This window comes from Cololabis saira, chromosome 3 (genome assembly GCF_033807715.1).
Source record: "Cololabis saira isolate AMF1-May2022 chromosome 3, fColSai1.1, whole genome shotgun sequence".
Classification (NCBI taxonomy): Eukaryota; Metazoa; Chordata; class Actinopteri; order Beloniformes; family Belonidae; genus Cololabis; species Cololabis saira.
Genome location: NC_084589.1, coordinates 47,506,011 through 47,528,967, shown reverse-complemented (window position 1 = coordinate 47,528,967; position 22,957 = coordinate 47,506,011). Strand labels below are relative to the sequence as shown.

The window sequence follows — 22,957 nt, the reverse complement described above, 5'->3', positions numbered from 1 at the left end:
TTTGATGTCTCAAAGACTTACCATGTGTATTATTTTGAGTCCCATTGCAATAAAAGTTTCTTAACAACACAAATGTTTTATGACAAATAATAAAGTACACATGAATTAAAAAAAAATATTTTATTTATTGATATTAACAATCAGAAGCTTATCATATAAATTGCGTCAGCTCTCCTTGTGTCGGAAAAACTAAAACTCTAAACCAGGGGTCGGCAACCCAAAATGTTGAAAGAGCCATATTTGACCAAAAACACAAAAAACAAATATGGTCTGGAGCCGCAAAAAATGAAAAGTCTTGTATCTGCCTTAGAATGAAGGCAACACATGCTGTGTGTAGTTGGGGAAGATTTTTTTTTTCATTATGCACTTCGAGAAAAAAGTCGAAATATCGAGAAAAAAGTTAAAATTTTCAAGAAAAAAGTCGAAATGTCGAGAAAAAGTCAAAATTTCGAGAATACAAAGGAAAGGAAAAAGAAAGAAAAAATGGAAAATAGAAGAAAAAAGAAAAAAGAAGAAAAAAAGAGAAAAACGAAAAAAAGACAAAAAAATACAAAAAAGAAGAAAAAAGGAAAAAAGAAGAAAAAAGGGAAAAAAAAGGTCAAACATTTTTTTTAAAGCTCCAGGAGCCACTAGGCGGCGCTAAGGGGCCGCGGGTTGCCGAACCCTGGTCTAAACCTTCTTGCTTGTGTTGTTTTCTCAAATCTAAGTCACTTTGGATAAAAGCGTCTGCTAAATGACAGAAGTCGTAGTAAACCAGTGATGAAAACAATGTTGTATGCATTTTGTTCTAATTATTTTTGTTGGTAAATGAAAAATACTTACTGTAACTGCGAGAAGGAACTATCCGTAGAACCGTGAGCTTTACCGGAAATCCAGATTGTAACACCCGGCGGAAGGTTGGAAGTTTGGAGCGAACGGAACACGTGAGCAGTGATTCCTTTGACGAGGACGGTTCTGTTGTTTCCTTTCTTTTTCCTCTTCAACAATAGCCCCTTTCACACAGAGATTCCGCAATATTGGTGTAAAGAAGTCCTGCCAATACGCCGCCTTTGTTGGTTCACACAGAACCATACAACGCCGGCATAACGCCGCTCCCGTCTGTAAATTCACACAGCATGCCGGCGTTCCGCAATCAGAGGCGTGACGACAGCGTCAGTCCGACCGTCATGTCAGCGGCATGCCGGCAGTGTCATTCACACAGACCCCGTTTCGTCTCTGTGACGGCTCTGTGACTACCTCCGCTGCCGGCTTATTGGTGGGGCCACTTGACCCCCCCATTCCGCCTCCGTGACTTTCACACAGAACAGCGAGGCGGCTTAAAGGCGCAACGTTCCCGCATCGAACTGGCTGTGTGAAAGGGGCTAGTAGCAGGTTCAACCCGGATTTATGCTTCTCCGTCAACTTGACGCAGAGGGAACGATGTGGTCGTGTACTTTTTTTTTAAAGTTCTGTATTGAGTTTGTTTGTATCCCTGTTCCTTCTTAAAATCGTATTATTTGTTGCTGTTGGTAACTTGCCATCTCCACGGTGCAAATAAAGAGCTGTTAGTGTGTGCTGAAGGTTCTTTAAACGTGACAGTTTATTTCGTTCATCTACAAAGCCTCTCTCACACGTCCTTTTTCCCGTCTGTTTCTTCTTCACTCACATTCTCTTTGTAAAGTTAATCTGCAGCTCCATGTTGTTAAACTCTCTCCATCTACTCCGTTCAGAGGTTAGTCCAAGTTGGATATATTTACGTGTTCAGTTTTTACAACGTTCCTCTGAAAAACATGAAGAAACTTCAGAGAAACGAGGACAAAAGAAGAAACGCAACCATCAACAGGTCAGAAACAGAACAGCCAACCATCTGTCACCATTTTATAAACTTTAATGTCTGCAGCATTAAACAAAAAACCTTGAAGATTTCAGAAGTCAGTGCAGTCAGATACGGTTTGCTTTTATTTCCCTTTTAAAATGTTTTTATTGATTTAGAAAACAAGAACATTTGGTTTTCAAATGAATGAGGAAATGAGTGTGATGTGGGAAACACATCACGATACTTGAGTCACGATACAATACGATATTGCGGTATCCAAATTTTGCGATATATTGCGATGTTATACATAGTTTGCTGAAAACTGTAAAAGGCTTTATGTATTTTAAAATCTGAGCTGCACGTACATCAGATTATCGTTTAATTCATGGGACAAACTAAGCAATTCAAATGATCCATGCTGTGTTATTGTAACTATACAAGCTAAAGTTACAACATATTTATGTATGTTTTTCATATTATTTACATAATATGAAATTAACAATATTATTTAATCACATGTATAAAATCAAGTTGTACTAGATTTACAACTCGTCTGACACATGATTTATTATAAAGCTGATGTTGAGATCCGTGTTGAAGCTGCAGATCTGCAGGTTGGAGAGCAGGAAGAAGAGGGAGGATCATCGGGATCAGATTCCAGGAAGAGGACACACTTTGGATTTAACCCTTTTATATCAGACATCCGTTTAGGAGTAAATGTCTTTTTACCTCAACTCATATTTAGTCAGAAATAATCATGAAAATGTAATTAAGTTTTCGTTTTAGATGGATGAATCATTTTATTGTTTATAATTCTGGAATATGTGGAAATATTAGAAATATCTCCATATGTGGAAAGAGCAGCAGTGCCCCCTGGTGGTGAGTTATAAAAGCTCAACATAAACCCAAGAGTGAACAATCTATCGTAATAATAAAAACAAAAAAGACTTTACACTGCAAAAACTCAAAATCTTAACAAGAATATTTGTTTTATTTCCAGTTAAAATGTCTCATTTTTGGTAAAAAAAAAAATCTCATTACACTTAAAACAAGACTCATCATTGGAAAAAAACAACAAATTTCACCTATTTCAAGTAGATTTTCACTTAAAATAAGTATAAAATAAGTACAAAAAACTGCCAGTGGAACAAGATTTTTTTGCTTGTAATGAGAAGATAAATCTTGTCCCACTGGCAGATTTTTCGACTTATTTCAAGTGAAAATGTACTTGAAACAGGTGAAAATTGTCAAATAAGTTATTTTTCTGGTAATGACTCTTGTTTTAAGTGTAATGAGATTTTCTGACTAAAAATGAGACATTTTAACTAGAAATAAGACAAATATTCTTGTTAAGATATTGAGTTTTTGCAGTGTAGTTCAGCAACAAGAGGAAAGTTGACGCAGATTATTGGTACAGCGTGATCAGTACAACCAGCATTTAGCTCAGAAAACAATGTCGGACAGGGGTGGGCAATTCCGGTCCTCGAGGGCTGGTGTCCTGCATGTTTTAGATGTTTCCCTGCTTTAACACACCTGATTCTAATTAATCATTGTCATCAGCTTGTCATCCAGGGCTGCACAATTCTGTTAATGACACAGTCACTTGTATCACGGTGCAATGAAGCAGGGAAACATCTAAAACCTGCAGGACACCGGCCCTCCAGGACCGGAATTGCCCACCCCTGATGTAGGAGCTCTCCAAGGTTCTGATGGATCTCTCCGGGGTTCTGATGGAGCTCTCCAGGGTTCTGATGGAGCTCTCCAGGGTTCTGATGGAGCTCTCCGGGGTTCTGATGGAGCTCTCCAGGGTTCTGATGGAGCTCTCCAGGGTTCTGATGGAGCTCTCCAGGGTTCTGATGGAGCTCTCCAGGGTTCTGATGGAGCTCTCCAGGGTTCTGATGGAGCTCTCCAGGGTTCTGACAGTCTCATGAAGGGGGTGGGAGACATTGTCCATGATGGAGGACAGCTTAGCCACCATCCTCCTCTCCCCCACCACCTCCACCGGGTCCAGACTGCAGCTCAGGACAGAGCCGGCTTTCCTCACCACCTTGTCCAGTCTCTTCCTCTCTGCTGCAGTGATGCTGCTGCTCCAGCAGACACACCATAAAAGATGGCCGACGCCACCACAGAGTCATAGAAGGTCCTCAGGAGGCCGTCCCTCACTCCGAAGGACCTCAGTCTGCGCAGCAGGTGGAGTCGGCTTTGGCCCTTCTTGTAGAGAGCCTGAGTGTTAACAGGTCGTTTAGTAAGGATAAAAGCGTCTGCTAAATGACAGAAGTAGGAGTAAACCAGTGATGAAAAAAATGTTGTATGCATTTTGTTCTAATTATTTTCGTTGGTAAATTAAATAATTACTGTAACTGTGAGAAGGAACTATCCGTAGAACCGTGAGCTCTACCGGAACTCCAGATTGTAACACCCGGCGGAAGGTCGGACGTTTTGAGCGAACGGAACACGTGAGCAGTGATTCCCATCCTGCTAAAGCCATCCTGGAGGACTGTTGGGAACATAATAAATCAAATATTATGAGTTTTGGGTGGGTAGGAAACATAAAAGCAGTACAAGCAGGTTTAGGTCATATACACTTCAGTCCGACAGTCCCATATTCATGTACTCCTCCCTGGGTATTCATAGAACCGTCAGTAAACTTTGACATACAGCAACAATTGAAGAAAAGGAAGAGGCAGATTTCCGAGGGAAGGGTAGCTGAAAGTTATCTGGAACAACACTTTTCAGACAAAATATAAATCTTCACTGATGGGTCAAAGGACCCTGATACTGGAAGAACAGGAGCTGCAGTTTTCATTCCACACTACAAAACACATATCAAGAAAAGAACCACAGACCATTTATCATATACAGTTGAACTTGCAGCTATCATTTTAGGCTTGGAATGGATAGAAGAAAACAACCATAACAAAACAGCAATAGCATCAGACAGTTGGGCAGCTCTTACAAGTATTAAAACCATGAAGTCATGTAGGCAAGATCTCATATATAAAATACATCATCTACTTCACACAATGCACAAGAGGGGTTTGACAGTTTGCTTGATTTGGGTTCCTACCCATGTAGGGATAGAAGGGAATGAAGGAGTGAATATTCTGGCCAAACAAACACTCAAATCACACACTGTAGATACAGAAATTCCATTATGTAGGGCAGAGGGTAAATCAATAATCAAGAAACATGTGGGCAAAGTGTGGCAAGAATACTGGGACATCCAAGACACAGGAAGACACCTTAACAATATACAGAAAACAGTTGGGTTGGGAAGAAGGAGGGGCAGGAACCGGAGGGAAGAGGCAATCATTACACGACTCAGGATAGGGCACACAGGACTGAACAATACACTGCACAAAATAGGAAAAACCCCTGATGGCAGATGTGACCAATGTGGGCAGGCTGGATGTGTTCAGCATGTGTTGTTGGATTGTGGAGGATATGAGGTGGAAAGAAGGACATTAGCAGCAGCAGCAGAGGAAGCCAGGATGGCTTTAAATGTGGGGAACTTGCTAGGAGCAGAGTCAGGAATTATGCTCAAGCATTTGATGGCATATCTGAAAGATACAGGGATACTGGAGATTATTTGATTTCCTTAGTTAGTTTTTGTTTTATTTTATTCATTTATTTTATTTGTATTCTTCTTTTCTTATTTATTTTTTATTATTTGTCTGCTAGTCTAGTGTTCCACACTCCAGTCCAGTAGGTGGTGGTAATGCACCTTCAAGTTGGTTTGACAACCGCTAATAAACACCATTGAAGAAGAAGAAGAAGAAGAAGAAGAAGAAGAAGAAAACAGAGAACAAGAAGCAGAAGAAGACGAGACGCCTCAGTTGTGTCTGGAACTCGACAGAGAGAAGATTTAACGACGAAACCGAGCCGTGAGTGCCTGTTAAGGCTGATTTATGGTTCCGCGTTGCAACAACGCAGAGACTACGTCGTACCTGCGCGTCGCCGCGTACCCTACGCCGTAGGCTCTGCGTCGTTTTAACGCGGAACCATAAATCAGCTTTACCCGCTGTTACGCACCGATGGACTTGTCGTTCTGGTTTTGACGGGTTTACGATGATTTTATGTCTCTGGTTACTTTAATCCTACTACTATATAAAACTACCTACCTACTATAAAACTAATAATAGCTTCATGTTGTTTCTGTTTTCGTTTGTAGCAATTGTCTGTTGTTGAGCTTATGTTAATCTGTATGTGTATTTATTTTAGCTTAGTCTCTTATTAATCTTTCTTCTGATGTAGCCTTCTTATTTGGAAATGTTTAATTGATTATATCTTAATAATTTTTCTTTTAGGTTGACTATTTTACACCAGTCCAGGGACAGCAGATGCAAAATAGCCTTTTTGGCTAATTCTGGCATATTTAACATTTGTTTAAATGTATTATTAATGTGCATTGTCCCTGATAACTAAACCTTTAAATAAATAAAATAAATAAAATAAAATCCCACATTTTCCAGCAGGCAACGCTCGAGTGGAGGCCACGTGTTTGGAGACAGACCGGGACCAGAACCAGGAGATGGACCAGAACCAGGAGATGAACCAGGACCAGAACCAGGAGATGAACCAGAACCAGGACCAGGACCAGGACCAGAACCAGGACCAGGACCAGGACTCCTCATCCAGCAGGACTAAAGCTGCTGGTCTGCAGGTCAGTGTTCAGGTCCAGAACCCGCTCGTTCTCGTCCGTCTGTTTCCTGCTGACGAACCGAACCAGAATCGTAGAGACGCATGGAGAGCGTTTGCTCATTCAATCAATCAATCAATCAATCAATCAATCAATCAATCAATCAATCAATCAATCAATCAATCAATCAATCAATCAATCAATCAATCAATCAATGACATTTTATTTGTATAACACCTTTCATCCAGGTACATGAAATCCAAAGTGCTTAACATTTTGACTGAAAAATAAGCATAAAAATAAAAACTGGGAGACCAATGCACACTGAGATACAATATGTCATGACATACTTATTAACTGCACTCACTAACATCAGACGGAGTGATACAAGGTTCACATCTGGACTATGGAAACATTGGAACAGATGTTTGCATGTATTTTAATGTGTGACCTGTAATTTTTATTATGTATTTTATATGGAACCTTTTGAGTCTGTAATAATAAAGTAGGCTATTCATATAGTTAATTAAAATGAAATAATGATAAAAGTTCAAGAATTAAGGCTAAAAAAATAATCAGTCCACAACAATAAAATATAATAATAATAAAAACATTACAAGAAATAGATAAATAAATAAAACAAATGCCTCTTAAAAAAATGTTAAAGAGAATAAAATTGTAAAATTTGATGCTACATAAAAAGCCAGACCAAAGAGATGAGTTTTTAGTCTACGTTTAAAAATGTCCACATTTGCAGCTCCTCTCAGATCCTCCGGCAGGCTGTTCCACAGTTTGACAGAAAGGATTGGATATATGAGGCTGACTTAGGCCCAATCCCAATACTCCCCCTACTTTCTTTCACTAGCCCTGATTTCTTTCACTAGCCCTACTTTACTTCACTACCCCTAAAAATGAAGGGACAGATTTTAGGTCACTTGAAATCTTCCCAGGGGCCTGTCCCAGTACTCCCACTACTCCTACTTTCAGCACCACCCCTAAAATGAGGAAGCTGAGAGCCAAAAGCTGTTTTAATTTCAGCTGTAGTGCTGTTAATATGCCACTTTATTAAGTTTTAATATTTTTTCAGGGGTTACTTTACCGTTAAGATCCCCAACCTGGGCTCAGTTTACCCAAATAACGCCTGTTAAGAAATTTGACCCGGGGTAGCACAAAAACATGCACACAGTCCTGGGCTACACATGCCCCCTCTGGCCAGCCGGGGCGCCAGATGGGGTGGGGAGGATCCGGCCGGAATAACGTGATCCTTCCACGCGCTACGTCCGGCCGGAGAAACCCCACCCTGTCTGGTGAAAAGATGCGGCCTGCTCACTCCTCAGGTTAAGGAGGAGACCTGTGCTCAGTGCGGGGCCCTCCCAGGGTTGGTAGAGGATGGCAATGCCCAGGACTGCTAGGTAGGAGCACTGGGTGATAAAATGGGGAAAAAACCGGGATGAAAATATTATAAAAAAAGAAAAAAAAAGAAATTTGACCCGATGTTTTCGGAGATGAAAAGAGCCGCCGGTCCGGGGCGCAGCAGCAGCAGTCGGAGTACAGACGTGATCGCCCTGTGCCGTCGTCCTGGGGGAGAAACCTGCAGCTCTGTTGAGAATTACCGCTGGCTGAAATAAATAATTTAGGAAGATAAATGTTGGTTTAATAGATGAAATCTAACAGCTGTAGCTACGCCTGTTAAGAAATTTACTCCGAAAATTTTGAGATTTCTGCCTGCCGTCTCCGGAACTGATTTATGGGTCCGCGTTAAATCAACTCGGAGCCTACGACGTAGGGTACGGTGTACCCTACGCGTCGCTGCGTAACATTGACACAGAGCTTACGGCGTAGGTTACGTAACCTACGCCGTAGGCTCTGCGTTGGTGTAACGTGGAACCACAAATCAGCCTTTATTCTGGCGTGATCCTCGGCAAACGGGCAAACTAGTGATTATGTACATTCACTGAGTGAATATTATGAAAGTAAAATATACATTTCTCGCTAGAAATGTAATCAAAACGCATTTTTATGCAGAAACTAACTCAAAATATTGATTTTATTCACTAAAAAATAAGAAATGTCTGCCATGTTTTTTTTTTTTGGATTCAGTCCGCAAATGACGACGAAAAGCATTCTGGGAAATTTTTCTGTCCCTAGATCAACTAGTGAGCATCGGAAATCCCTACGTCCGTAGGGAGAGATTCATAGCAACTACACTACTTATCGTCACTACCCCTAGGTGGAAAGAGGAATTGGGACACCATTACCCTCACGGGAACGCGCAAAATTTAGGGGGAAGGGATGAAAACGAGGGGTAGTGAGAGTATTGGGACAGGGCCTTACTCCTCGTGGCTGGTTTGGTAGAAGAGCAATCTAGTTCTGGGTCGAACCAGCAGTTCAAGTCTCCCACCAGAATAAAAAAACGCGACTCTAGGTCAGGGAGCTTGGAGAATACCCGTTCAAAAAAGGCAACATCATCCACATTTGGAGCATAAATGTTAACCATGACAACATTTGTATCAAAAAGTTTCCCTGATACAATTACAAACCTGCCATTGCCATCGGCTATGATATGGGTAGGTTCGAACGGTACGTCTCTTGATATATGGGTGGGCCCCGCCCACCCATATAGAGATTTAGAATGCTCGGAAGACCGTAAGTGGGTTTCCTGTAAAAAAAAAACAATATCTGCCTTTAGTTGTTTAAGATGAGTGAGCACTTTCTTCCTCTTAACAATATTGTTCAGATCCTTGACATTCCAGCTCAGTATATTAGCCTGTTTAGCCATTGCCATTTAGAAAAAGAAAAGAAACAGATAATCTTAAATGTGTGCCTGCAGTTAGAAAATATGTACATCGCCATCCCCTCCCATAACCCTTCAAAACTTACAAAAAACAACAAAAAAACACCTCAACACGTCCCCATTTGCAGCCAATTCAAACTGCAATCGCAAACTCTTCCTGATTACTTTCCCATACATATACTTCTCTGGGTATTATCTCCTCCCTCTGAATTGAGAGTTTCTGAAATAATAATAAAAAAATTAAAAAAATATATATCAAGAAGAAAGGTATGGACAATTTAGAAAATAACTAAGTTAAAAAAAATAAATAAATAAATATGATAAATAATATAAAGAAGAAAAAAAATGTAAAATTTAACATTGTAACTGGAGCGTCACATCCCGCACCCTTTGACCTGTAAACATTGCACGGTAGCATATAGAAAGGCAAAGAACATGGCTACGAAGTCACTAATTCACCTCAAAGTTTCAGAAGCCAAGAAAATAAAACTGACATTAATCACCATTAACAAATACAACCTTGGAACATGGCGTAGTGCAGTGATTCTTAACCATAGGGCCGCGGCCCACACTTGGGCCGCGAGCGCCATCTAGTGGGCCGCCAAAAAAAATTCAGTTTTGTACGTGTGGGCCGCGAGGGCCGCGGGACTGCATAGCAACTCCCAACCAAATGAGGAGAAGAAGACACTCAGCTAGCTGTACGTGTAATGGTAAGAGAAATGGTGTGTCTTTACAGAGAAAATCCTTCATTTTGCACAGAGTAGGTTTAGATCCGCCAGGATTAGGGATCGATTAATTGGGTCTGCGCCCAGAGCGAGCGAGCGCGGCGTGATCATTTAACCCGGCGCGTCCCCGCGGCCGGGGAGGTCGGCTGAGGCTGCCGCTCGGGCGGTGGGCTCCGTCGTTACTGCTGAAGGATGGTAGATGTAGATGCGTAGGCTGTCGTGTCTGCTGGACTGGACTGTTCGGGCTTTCGAAAAAGCATCGGAAAGTAACTGCTGCAGCGCGACCAGAGAGCTGCGGTGCGGGCTGTGCCCGTCGCAGCTGATCAGGGTCGGATGAACCCGACACACTCAGTCCTGACCACTTATTAATGTAAATAACTTAAAGTAAAATCAAACTAAGTTTTGTCTTCGCTGTATTTTTAAATATGCAACCCGGAATGGACAAATTCATCCTGTTCAGTCTTCCCACTGGGACAAAACCAGTGTCTCATACGTTCAGAGACCGTGGCGTTCAAAGTGCGAATGTGAAACGCCACTGAAACAAAACACAAAGTTTTTCATCAAACATATCCACTCAAGTCTGAACTGAAGTCACAGAAAATAAACTGACCATCTTAAAACATCCTGCCCATGTTTGGGTCCAGATACAGCTGTGAAGCAGCTTTCTCCACAGTGAACATAATTAAAACTAAATATCGTTTCAGGCTCATCAATGAGCACCTCCACATGCATATGAGAACCTGACACCATCCAGCCCAGATTTAAAGTCCTGACAGGAGAAATTAGAGCTCAGTTCTCTCACTGAACGACAGAAAGTGGGGGCATAAGATTATAAGAGGGGAAGAAAGAAAAACTGCAAAACTGTTACATTGTTAAGATGTGTTTATATTAATTTAGTATAAAAATGTGTTGAGACAATTAACAAAGAAAAGGGGAAATTCAAACTGCTGGTAGAGAAATAAAATAAGATAGCATTTGAAAAATAAAATAAAATCTACTTTATTTTTAAGAGAAAAAAATATGTTTAATTCAAGTTAAACATGTTAATTGGCAAATATGTACTTTTTTTAATATAACAGTCAGATGCAGATGTTGATACAAGTATGAGGCTACTTGAATACACACACATATATATATATATATATATATATATATATATATATATATATATATATATTATGATGTTCTGGACCTTCGCTTGAGTTAATTTTCTCTAAATGGACCTCTTAAAGTTTTAGTTGAATACCCCTGCTATACAGTGTTTATATTTAATGGGCCCCAGGCCACTCTGTACTGAAAAAATTGGGCCCCCTGGTCAGAAAGGTTAAGAACCCCTGGCGTAGTGTACCGACAGCTCCAGGCCTCGCGTATAATACGTTGCACAGCAACGCTGCTATAAAGCTGCCGTAGCTCGTGGCTAAAACACAGATGCTACACATCAAAGAGAACGTTTAACGCGCCTCCCATAATTACCCTACATTACATTTAGTTCAGTTTAGTAACCCCAAAAAGTCCTTAGCATCCTTCACCGAAGCGAGGTATTTGCTCCCACCGTCTTTGGTCGTGATTCTCAGCATCGCTGGGTACAGCAGCGATGGCTTGGGTCCCCACTGGTAGAGTGCGAACATCACCTCCCGATAAGCTGTGCGCTGTTCCATAATCTCAGGGCAGTAGTCCTCAAAGATCGCCACCGGGTTCCCCTGGTAGGATAGTTCTTGCGAGCTTCTTGGATGATCTTTTCCTTAACCCTGTAGTTGTGAATCTGTGCAATAACCAGTCTTGGCCTACGCCTGGGCAGCTTAGCGGTCAGGGCTCTGTGGGCTCGGTCCAGCTCCGGGGGCGAACTCAGAACCTCATCGCCGAGTATTTCGAGCAGGAGATTAGAGAAGAAGGTAGTGGGCTGTGTGCCTTCTGCAGACTCCAGCACTCCCGCTATCCGTATGTTGTTACGTCGGCTGCGGGATTCCAGATCAATGGTCTTAGCTTTTAGCTTGCTGACGCAATCCTCCAGAGCAGGGGTTTTCAATTCCTGTCCTCAGGCCCCCCTGCCCTGCTTGTTTTAGATGCTACCCTGCTTTCAGCACACCATGATACAAGGAGCTGTGTCATCAACAGAGTTGTACAGACCTCGATGACAAACTAATGAGGACCATTAATTAGAATCAGGTGTGTTGATGCAAGGCAACATCTAAAACATGCAGGGCAGGGAGGCCCGAGAACCGGAATTGAAAACCCCTGTTCCAGAGCATTGCATCTAGCTTCCACCGCCTCTAAACGGTCGCTGACTTCATTCGCGTTGTCTTCCAGAGAAGTCAGTCGGTGTCCGTGGTCAGCGATGGATGTTTGAACACTGTCTAGTTTGGTTTTGAGGGATGCCAAGGCCGATTTTAATCTCAGCGGAGAGGGCTATTCTGTGCTCTTCAAGTAGCTTGGTCATAGCCGCCATGCTAACTGCCGCTGACTCATCGTCTTTTTTCCCCTCCCTCCTGGTCGACTTAGATGCCATTTGGTCACAGAGTCTTAGTAAAAGTGATCAAAAATGAACAGGCACGACAAATGCCGTGTTGTAAGAGAAAAGACTGTCTTAAATATTAGGTTGAAAAGAAATGTTGCGGGAGCGAAGGCGCTTTACGTCTATTCCATTCGTGATCTGGATGTGCCCCCTTTTCACTTTTTAATGTAAAGCACTTTGTGTTGCACTTAACCTGCATGAAAAGTGCTTTTTGATATTTTTATTAGGGGGTAAGGCACAGTTGAACAGGGATAAACAAAAAAAAGATATACAGTCTACCTCCTTTTTTTTTTTTTTTTTTTTTTGGAATTAAGAACAGAACAAAAAATCCACACAAAACAATGACAAATACACGAAAATTATTATATTCTTATATACAAGTAATATTTAAGTATTTAAGCTAAACAGTATGAATTAAAAAAATAGATGAATAAAAAGGGGGAAAAAAAAAAAAAAAAAAAACCCAAAAACAAAAGAAAAGTAAATAAAAAGATAAATAAAAAGGAGGAAGAAAGAAAGGAATGAGAGAAGAGAGGGAGGGGGGGGATCCGTCAATCAGGAGGCAGGGACTGGAGAGAGTGGAAGAATGTAAGAAAGGGAAGCCACTTATTATAAAATTTGTTGCAACTACCCTTCAGTGAATATTTAATCTTTTCCAGCTTCAGAAAAAACATGGTGTCGTTGAGCCACTGGGTACTAGAAGGAGCCTTAGTCGACTTCCAGTGGAGAAGAAGGTGGCGTCTTGCCAGTAAGGAAGTAAAAGCCAAAATGTCTTTTTGGTTTGAAGTAAACCGGCCATGGTCCTCTGGGAGCCCGAATATGGCAACATGGGGGGAGACTTTTATATTCACCGAGAGTATTTTTGACATGGTGTCAAAATAATTCGACCAAAAGCGAGAAAGTAGTGGGCAAGAGTAAAACATATGGGTTAAATTGCAGGACGAGGCATGACATTTGTCGCATTCGTCAGTGACACTGGGATAGATCTGTGAGAGTCGAGCTTTAGAAAAGTGGACTCTAAACAGTACTTTAAACTGTATAAGTGTAAGACGAGCGCAGGATGAACTTGTGTAAATTTTTTTAAGAGCAGCGTCCCACCAGTCATCCTCCAAATTTAGATCCAGTTCATCTTCCCAGGCAGCCCTAACTTTAATAACTGGAGAGAGATCGAAAGACAGAAGGTCATCGTAAACCTTAGAGATCAGTGATTTTTGAAGTGGATCATGGTTTAAAAGCACCTCCCACTGTAGAGTCGGCGGAGAGGATGGAAAAACTGGAAACAAAGCTTTAGCGCAGTGTCTAATCTGAAAGTATCGAAAGAGATGAGAAGGCGGGAGATTAAATTCACCTGAGAGATCTGCAAAGCTGCGAAAGATACCATCCTTGTAAAGATCTCCAAAACTTTTCAGGCCCTTATTATGCCATATGAGAAAGGTTGAATCTGTAAGCGGAGGTCGAAATAAATGATTGTTCAGTAATGGAGCTAAAGTAGATGCTGACTTAAATTTGAAGTGTTTCCTAAATTGATACCAAATTTTAAGTGTGGAGTGAACCACTTGATTATTTGTAAAGACAGAGAGGTTGGATGGAATAGATGAGGTAAGTAGAGCAGGTAAAGAGGATGAAATGCATGACTGTGCCTCCAATTTACACCATGGCATATTCACCGATTTGAACCAAAATGAAATTTTTTGAATATGTGCTGCCCAATAATACAGTTGGAAATTGGGAAGTGCCAGTCCGCCATTGAATTTACATCTCTGAAGTGTGGATTTGCGGATTCTAGGAGCCTTCCCACACCATAAGAAGTCAGAAATAGTTTGATCAATTATTTTAAAAAAGTGTTTTGGTAAGAAAAGTGGAAGACAATGGAACAGAAATAGAAATTTGGGCAAAATATTCATTTTAACTGCGTTAATTCTTCCAATTAATGAAAGAGGTAAGCTTTTCCATCTATGGAGGTCAGATTTAATTGTAGACATTAAAGGTGAGAGATTAGCAGAAAAAAGAGAGCTTAACGTTCTGGTTACGTTGATCCCAAGATACCTAAAGCCGGAAGGACTAATCTTAAAAGGGATATCTGACTGTACAAGCTGTGTTGCTGAGTCATTAATGGGATAGCATTCACTTTTAGATACGTTCACTTTATAGCCTGAGAAAGACCCGAATCTCTGGAAAGCAGATAAAATTGAAGGAATGGAGAGGACAGGATCCGAGACATATAACAGTAAGTCATCAGCGTAAAGTGACAGCTTATATTCTGTTCCCAATCGGGAGATCCCAGTAAAAGTGGGGGAGGACCTCAGAAAGATTGACAGGGGCTCTATAGCTAGTGCGAATAATAGGGGAGAGAGGGGACACCCCTGTCTGGTGCCACGGGCTAGAGTAAAAAAATTGGACTGAATGCCATTTGAAAAGTGCTATATAAATAAATAAAAGTTAAAGTTTTCTTTCAATGGGTCAGCACTGCCCTTTCATTAGGTAAGAAAAAGATGACATGAGGAAAGAAGGGCTGAAAAAAGCATCTCCTACACTATGTCCTGTCAGAGGACACAGTGTGATATTACAAAAAAACACCTTGGCAAAAAAAAAGTAATGCACTCAGATAACTTTGTATTTAATAAAAACCTACACTGATCCTGTTCATTAACAACTACAAGATTTCTCCACACTAGTGTTTTCAAATAACTGAGTGAAATAATTTCTTTATTATTACTCACACATTTGCATAACTCCCAATGAATTTTTTTTATTGCACCGTTTATGTTCAGTTGCCAAATGGTCATCTGTGAGCTATTTGGGCCTTATAGGGACTTTAAACTTTCAATTTTATAAATTTAATTTCATAATTTTAATGCCCAATGAATTTAATTTATTTGTTTTTAATTGAGCTGAGTGAATTAAATCATATTTAACATAAGACCACAGGACTTCATGCTACTTGTCATGTATGTTCATTGAAAGTAGCAACAAATAAATTCAGGTTGCTGAAATGTTGTTTTTGTCTCGTGTCGCTTGTTTAGGGGCTCGTTTATAGCTGAAATTGTTCCTTTTTATGACATCTCTATCTTGATGAGGACTTGTTTTTGACAGGTAATAAAACTGAAGTTCTGCACATCAAGTTCTGAAGTTTCTCAAGTTTTCACCAGACAGGATGGGGCTTCTCTGGCCGGACGTAGCGCGTGGAAGGATCACGTTATTCCGGCCAGATACCCCCCCCCCCCCCCACCCCATCTGGCGCCCCTGCTGGCCAGAGGGGGCATGTGTAGCCCAGAGCATGTTTTTGTGGGGGGTAGCTCACATTAGCCACCAAGGGAACACGGGGAGAACATGCGAACTCCACACAGAAAGGCCCTTTCGCCAACCCAATCCAGGGTGTGGGTGCTGAAGTCATGGGGGAACTAACACGCACTTCAGCGCCCACAGCGTCCCCGGCGGGAATTGAACCCAGGACCTTCTTGCTGTGAGACGGCTGCACTACAAAATTGTTTTAAAGACAACATTTCTAATGAGAGTTTGAGATCGGTCATCTCAAGTGGCTTCGGTAAACAGTTGATGAATGTGTTCTAAGGGTTTTTGTTTCAGCAGCTTTCACCACTTGCTTTTTGTTCTGACCTTCCGAGATGTTTTTATTTGAATGTTTTTGTCTGTAAAGAAATAGTTGTTACAGGACATGGTTAATATGACCCCTAGAAAATGATTCTTTGTTTCACTGCAATCACCATGATAGAAAGCTATTAAATACAACTGAATAAACTTTTGACAGGTCAACCGACAACAGGATCTAAGTCTCTTTCTTTCTTTACAGAAACGTAAAGGCAAAGAGAAGCCCACAGGTTACCCGTGTGATCAGTGTGAGAAAGTCCTCACCACTTCATCATCCTTGAAGAGCCATAAGAGGATTCACACTGGAGAGAAGCCGTACAAATGTGATCAATGTGGGGCAGCTTTTACTGAATCGGGTACTTTAATAGGTCACCAACGTATTCACACTGGAGAGAAGCCGTACAAATGTGACCAATGTGGGGCAGCTTTTACTGAATCAGGTACTTTAAGAAGTCACCAACGTATTCACACTGGAGAGAAGCCATACAGATGTGATCAGTGTGGGGCAGCTTTTACCACATCAGGTACTTTAAGAAGTCACCAACGTATTCACACTGGAGAGAAGCCGTACAAATGTGATCAGTGTGGGGCAGCTTTTACTAATTTGGGTACTTTAAGAAATCACCAACGTGTTCACAGTGGAGAGAAGCCGTACAGATGTGATCAGTGTGGGGCAGCTTTTACTGAATCGGGTCATTTAAGAAGTCACCAACGCATTCACAGTGGAGAGAAGCCTTACAGATGTGATCAGTGTGGGGCAGCTTTTACTGAATCGTGTAATTTAAGAAGTCACCAACGTGTTCACACTGGAGAGAAGCCGTACAAATGTGATCAGTGTGGGGTAGCTTTTACCACATCAGGTAACTTAAGACGTCACCAACGTGTTCACACTGGAGAGAAGCTGTACAGATGTGATCAGTGTGGGGCAGCTTTTATTGAATCGGTTGCTTTAACGAGGCACCAACGTGTTCACAGTGGAGAGAAGCCGTACAGATGTGATCAGTGTGGGGCAGCTTTTACCACATCAGGTAATTTAAGAAGTCACCAACGTATTCACACTGGAGACAAGCCGTACAGATGTGATCAGTGTGGGGCAGCTTTTACTCAATTGGGTACTTTAAGAAGTCACCAACGTGTTCACAGTGGGGAGAAGCTGTACAGATGTGATCAGTGTGGGGCAGCTTTTACTAAATTGGGTAATTTAAGACGTCACCAACGTGTTCACAGTGGGGAGAAGCCGTACAGATGTGATCAGTGTGGGGCAGCTTTTACTCAATTGGGTAATTTAAGAAGTCACCAACGTGTTCACAGTGGGGAGAAGCCGTACAGATGTGATCAGTGTGGGGCCGCTTTTACTGAATCGTGTCATTTAAGAAGTCACCAACTTGTTCACAGTGGGGAGAAGCCGTACAGGTGTGATCAGTGTGGGGCAGCTTTTACTCAATCAGGGGCTTTAACGAATCACCAACGTGTTCATACTGGAGAGAAGCCGTACAGATGTGATCAGTGTGGGGCAGCTTTTACTCAATCAGGTGCTTTATCGAAGCACCAACGTGTTCACAACGGAGAGAAGCCGTACATGTGATCAGTGTGGGGCAGCTTTTTAGTTTAAGAAGTCACAATTGTATTCATATTGTGTAAAATGTGTGTATGAGTTTGTGGCAGCTTTTTCTAGAAGTGTTCATTAAAATGGCACAGACATGTTAGAAAAAAAACAGTGATAGAAATGTGTTTAATCTGTTATTCTGAGAGAAAGAAATCTGAAGGTATAATTCTAATAAGTTCAGTTTTATGTTAGCTTTTTAAAAATGGTTCTGCTTCTCTTGGCAAATTAGTAACTTTTTTGTACTATTTGTATATTATAAAATACATTTTTTCACCAGTTTTGTCATTGTTAATGGAGATATAGAGAGAAATAAAGTTATTTGGTTCCGACGAAATGAGGGCCTTTTTGCCCCCCTAAACGTACCACAAAAGTCACCAAATTTTGAACGCAAGCCAGGCCTGTCGAAACATTTGATATTTCATGGTTTGCATTAATGGGTGTGGCCTAATGGCTCAACAGCGCCCCCTAGAAAACTTCGTGCCTCAAGCCCCACAATACGGTTTGACGTATATGCACGAAAATCGGTACACACCTGTATCATGTCGCAACTTAAAGAAAAGTCTCTTGGCTATTGGTGAAAATTGCACGCGCGAGGGCCCTTTCATCGCTGCTTGCAGCTTTAGTTATTTCTTATTTTAAATACTTATTTTTTAATTATTTTATTATGTACTTTTGTATTAACTTTTTTTTTTAATTTTGTTAAGTTTATTTCAATGTTTTTACTTTTTCATATGTTAACTCCAGTGCTTTTTCCTCATGAGGATCTTCCACACCAGGTACTATGCCTACTTGGCCTGTGGGGTTCTATCCACAGTGTGTAGATCTAGTTGATGTGTTCATAGGCCTAACAAGTCTATGAGACGGCTACAGCTAATTCCGAATGCATGCTGCCCGGGTGCTCACCAGAAATAAAAAAGTGGACCACATCACTACGTGTCCAGATCTTTACACGGGCTCCCTGTACCTCAGAGAATAGACTTTAAAATAAAACAAATTTGTTTACAGCTGAATTATTTAAACAGAAGTTTTTCTTTGAGGTTCTGTTGCAGAGCTTTCTGGCATTTTATAGTTGCTGTGAGCGCTTCGGTCATTTCCACGGCCAAGTCCTCCACTTGCCCCACTCGCGTCTCCATTTCACCTATTCGCGCCTTCAGCCCCTGCATCTCCTCGGCCAAACAATCAAGTTTACCGCTCATTTCTGTATGAAGTGAGTTAATGTCCTTTCTCAAGTTGTCGTTTTTCCCCTTCATCTCAGATTTTAAATCTTTTATCGCTTCAAGTAGGTCTCCCGGCGTTATGCTCGTTCTGGGGTGTCCTATAGCTCCACATGAGCTGCCGCTAGATGGTGATGCTATTTTGCTATCTTTGGTAGCAGAGCTGTTTTTATCTTGAGTTTTCGACATTGTGGCCATTGTCCGTTTGGTCTTTTTGTTTCTGCTTTTTTTGTCTATCTAGATTAGGGGTCGGCAACCCGCGGCTCTAGAGCCGCATGCGGCTCTTTAGCGCCGCCCTAGTGGCTCCTGGAGCTTTTTCAAAAATGTTTGATCTTTGTTTTCCTTTTTTTCTTCTATTTTCTTTTTTATCTTTTTTCTTCTTTTTTTCCTTTTTTTCTGTTTTTTCTATCTTTTTCCTTTCCTTTTTAATCTCGATATTTCAACTTTTTTCTCGACATTTCAACATTTTTCTCGACATTTCGACTTTTTTCTCGAAGTGCATAATGAAAAAAAAAAACTTCCCCCAGTTATAACTAATATAGATACATGCAGCATGTGTTGTCTTCATTCTAAGGCTTATACAAAACTTTTCATTTTTTGCGGCTCCAGACATATTGTTTTTTTGTGTTTTTGGTCCAATATGGCTCTTTCAACATTTTGGGTTGCCGACCCCTGATTTAGATATTCACTTTCTGCTAGAGTCCTCAATTAAAGTTATTGAATGTGCGCTGGGCAGCCTCTCCGCACGCGTCCTTCTACTACATCTTACCTCCGAAAGTCCCCTGTATGGTGAGATTTTGAGTGAAAACCTTCTTCCATCAGCAGGGGCATTGAAGATGAAACGTGGCTGGGTCTTTCAGCATGACAATGATCCCAAACACACCGCCCAATAAAGAAGGAATGGCTTCGTAAGAAACATTTCAAGGTCCTGGAGTGGCCGAGCCAGTCTCCAGATCTCAACCCCATAGAAAGTCTTTGGAAGGAGTTGAATGTCCGTGTTGACAAGCGACAGCCCCAAAACATCAGCTCTAGAGCAGATCTGCATGGAGGAATGGGCCAAAATACCAGCAACAGTGTGTAAAAACCTTGTGAAGACTTACAGAAAATATTTGACTTCTGTCATTGCCAACAAAGGTTATATAACAAAGTATTGAAGAACTTTTGTTATCAACCAAATACTTATTTTCCACTTAATTTGCAAATAAATTCTTTTTAAAAATCAGACAATGTGATTTTCTGGATATTTCTTTTTTCATTTTGTCTCTCATTGTTGAGATATACCTGTGACAAAAATTACAGGCCTCTCATCTTTTTAAGTGGGAGAACTTGTACAACTGGTATATTTACACCACGGTCTGTGTGAATACTTGATTCTGATTGGCTGGCAGGTGTAGGTTAAAAGTGATAACCTACACCTAGAAAACACGTTCGGTCAAACTATTCCAGTTCACCTAGTTTCCTGATCTTCATGATTTCAGGGTGTCTTACCTGTAAAGTCCAGCGTGTATTCAGCATCTATCTTCACTCTGTCTCCTTCAACAACCTGGCAGGTGAATCTTCTCTTGGAGCCTCTCTGATGTTTCACCATCAGATCAGAAACACAGTTGTTCTGTCCTCCAGACACAAACCCATCACCTTCACCAAGCAGCACACTTCCTGTCTCATCCACCAGATGATGCTGTTCTGCTCACAGGGAGCGAAATAACTCTTCAGGAAACAGTTTAATGTCACATCTCCATCCCTTCCTGGATCCACATCTGCTGGAGATGGAGTGACTGAAAGAAGACAAATAACTGTTATTTCAGCCACTTGAAAAAGAGAAACTCCTAATTTTACTGATCCAGTTTTACTGAGTGATTGTCTGATGGAAACATCAAATATTTAAACATGTAAATAAACTTCAGGTGTTTGTGGTCCAGTTCCTCTGAGAGGATCCATCATGTTGAGGAGGATCCCAAACAGACCAGACGTTCATGTCGCTGACAAATCCTCACAAGTTTTTAACAGCGTTTCACTCAGAGTTGATGAGGAGGATTCAAGCTGACAGTCTGGATGTTATTAAGTTAAAACACTCACCTGTCCGGGACCGGGCCTCACCTGGCCAGGGGGTGCGCGGCGGCGGGGTGGAGTCATTCTCAGGTGTCTATGTCTTATGTCGTCAGTATGAATGGATGGATGGATGCGTGTGTGTGTGTGTGTGTGTGTGTGTGTGTGTGTGTAGAAGAGTGATAGATTTGGTTTCCAATAAAATAATTTTAAAAAAAAATGAACAAAACGTTTCTTGTTTTTGATATATTTTCTTAGAAACAGAAACTTCTGGTTGTTTGAACGTCCTGAAATCAGTGACCTGAGGGTTGAACGTGGTTCTCCAACAACGACCCGGTCCTCCACTGATCCACGTCTACATGTTATACCAGCTGCTGCCACCGGGGGGCGTCTCAGATGACAGGAGTGTCGGTGGAGGAAGGAGGCTGAGGACAGACACCTGCTGAACCCCTTTGAGACGTTATAAAGGAACAATCAGCTCATCTTTAACATAAAAACACCCAGAAGATGGAATCAAGTAAACATGTTTCCATCCTGGACTAATATGGAGATTAAGTTACAACATCAGGCCAAAAATAACCACATGTTCTGGTGGTTTTCTCGGCTGCAGGTGTGTGATGGTGTTATTTCCTTTATGTGGGTCACAAAAGACTAAAACTGTCTTAAGAAAAACAAAGACACAAATTCACTCTCTGTAAAAGCAGCATTTAAAAGATCCTTGTTTTTAGGTTTAATTGTATTAGAGTGGACATACAGTTTTGTCTATTCTTTCTTGCACTTCCACTCAAAAGATGTGTGTTGTTTCTGAGGTCATTGTTGACCTGGTTAACAAAAAATTAACTTTTTTTGTGTTGTTCTTACATATAAAGTAGCACATTTAAACTGCTATTAAAATTTTCATTCTTATTATCAGTTATTAACACATGTAAACTCCGTGAAGAAGTCAAACAGGATGTTATCCTACTAGAGTTTCAGTTGTTCGATCCAGGAGTGAAATTATCATCTGGATCAAAGCTGAAGGTCCGACACTCACATCAATAATGAAACATCTGGAAGAAATAATAATGTAACTCAAACTGGCGAAAATACTCAGTTAGAGGCAGGTTTATTTGTAAAGCAGAATTCAACAAAGAGGGGATTCAAAGTGCTTTACAGAGACATTAAAACATCATCACATAGCAGAAAAGCAGGATTTTAAAAAGTAAATAAAGTAAAAAGTAAATGTTAACATAAATGATGAGTTTAGTTGGCTAAAAAACTGTGAGAATGAGCCAGTAAAATCCATAAATCCAGGTCTTAATAAATATTTAAATATTAAATATGCACCCGGTTCTGCTATCACACCACTGAATAGGAATGTATTATGTGTAATCACTTTCTTGAATGGGATACTCCTGACTGACGCTGAGCTTCACACACAGAGCCTCTACGATCAGCACTATTATATTATACCGGTAAGTCTGCTATGTGATGACATTAAGAATATGACATGAATCTGGCTTAATTTCACCACCTCACCGCCTGCGTCGCAAGTTCCCCATATCTTAAGACTGTTCCTACGGGAGGGTCAGGGTTGGCGTAGAGATACGCACATTTTTCAGTTAGTTTTTTATTTTTAAATTCCAGCCTTTGCGTAGAAGGTTGCTTGCGCATCTTTCAAGCCCTGTTTTGTGCGCAAGCGAGTTTTATAAATGAGGCCCCTGTACAGTGGGATGACTTTTGCAGTTTTCATTTTTTTTTGGAAATGTCCCAGTTCTGAGCGACTGATTACAGCTGTATGTCAGTTAACAATCCATCAATAACCTTTTTGACTATTGTCATATCACCACAGTCAGTTGACACCTTGTTTTTACATTTACTTACAATATCTATGATTTCTCTCTCCTCCACAGCTGTGAGAAACATTGAATCTGGATTTCTACTTATTCATGTTTCCTTCCATCCATCAGCTGATCCAGGATCACACATTTTTCTGCCAGCTTTGGTCCAACACTCACAAAATACCTGTTAAAATGATTAA

At 41.0% G+C, this 22,957-nt stretch overlaps 1 protein-coding gene across 2 annotated transcripts; it reads left to right on the top strand.

Annotated features, from left to right (window-relative positions):
* Positions 1-5,510: 5,510 nt before the first annotated feature.
* Positions 5,511-20,075, top strand: LOC133440400 (zinc finger protein 665-like). Of its 2 annotated transcripts, XM_061717659.1 has the most exons (3): positions 5,511-5,679; positions 6,271-6,458; positions 16,274-20,075. In XM_061717659.1, the coding sequence occupies exons 2-3, from the start codon at positions 6,327-6,329 to the stop codon at positions 17,654-17,656; spliced, it is 1,515 nt and encodes a 504-aa protein (XP_061573643.1). In that variant the 5' UTR covers positions 5,511-5,679; positions 6,271-6,326; the 3' UTR covers positions 17,657-20,075. The 2 variants fall into 2 exon arrangements, 1 of the variants encoding a protein (XP_061573643.1); XR_009782339.1 differs by lacking the exon at positions 16,274-20,075 and having other exon boundaries at positions 6,268-6,325.
* The last annotated feature ends 2,882 nt before the right edge of the window (positions 20,076-22,957 follow it).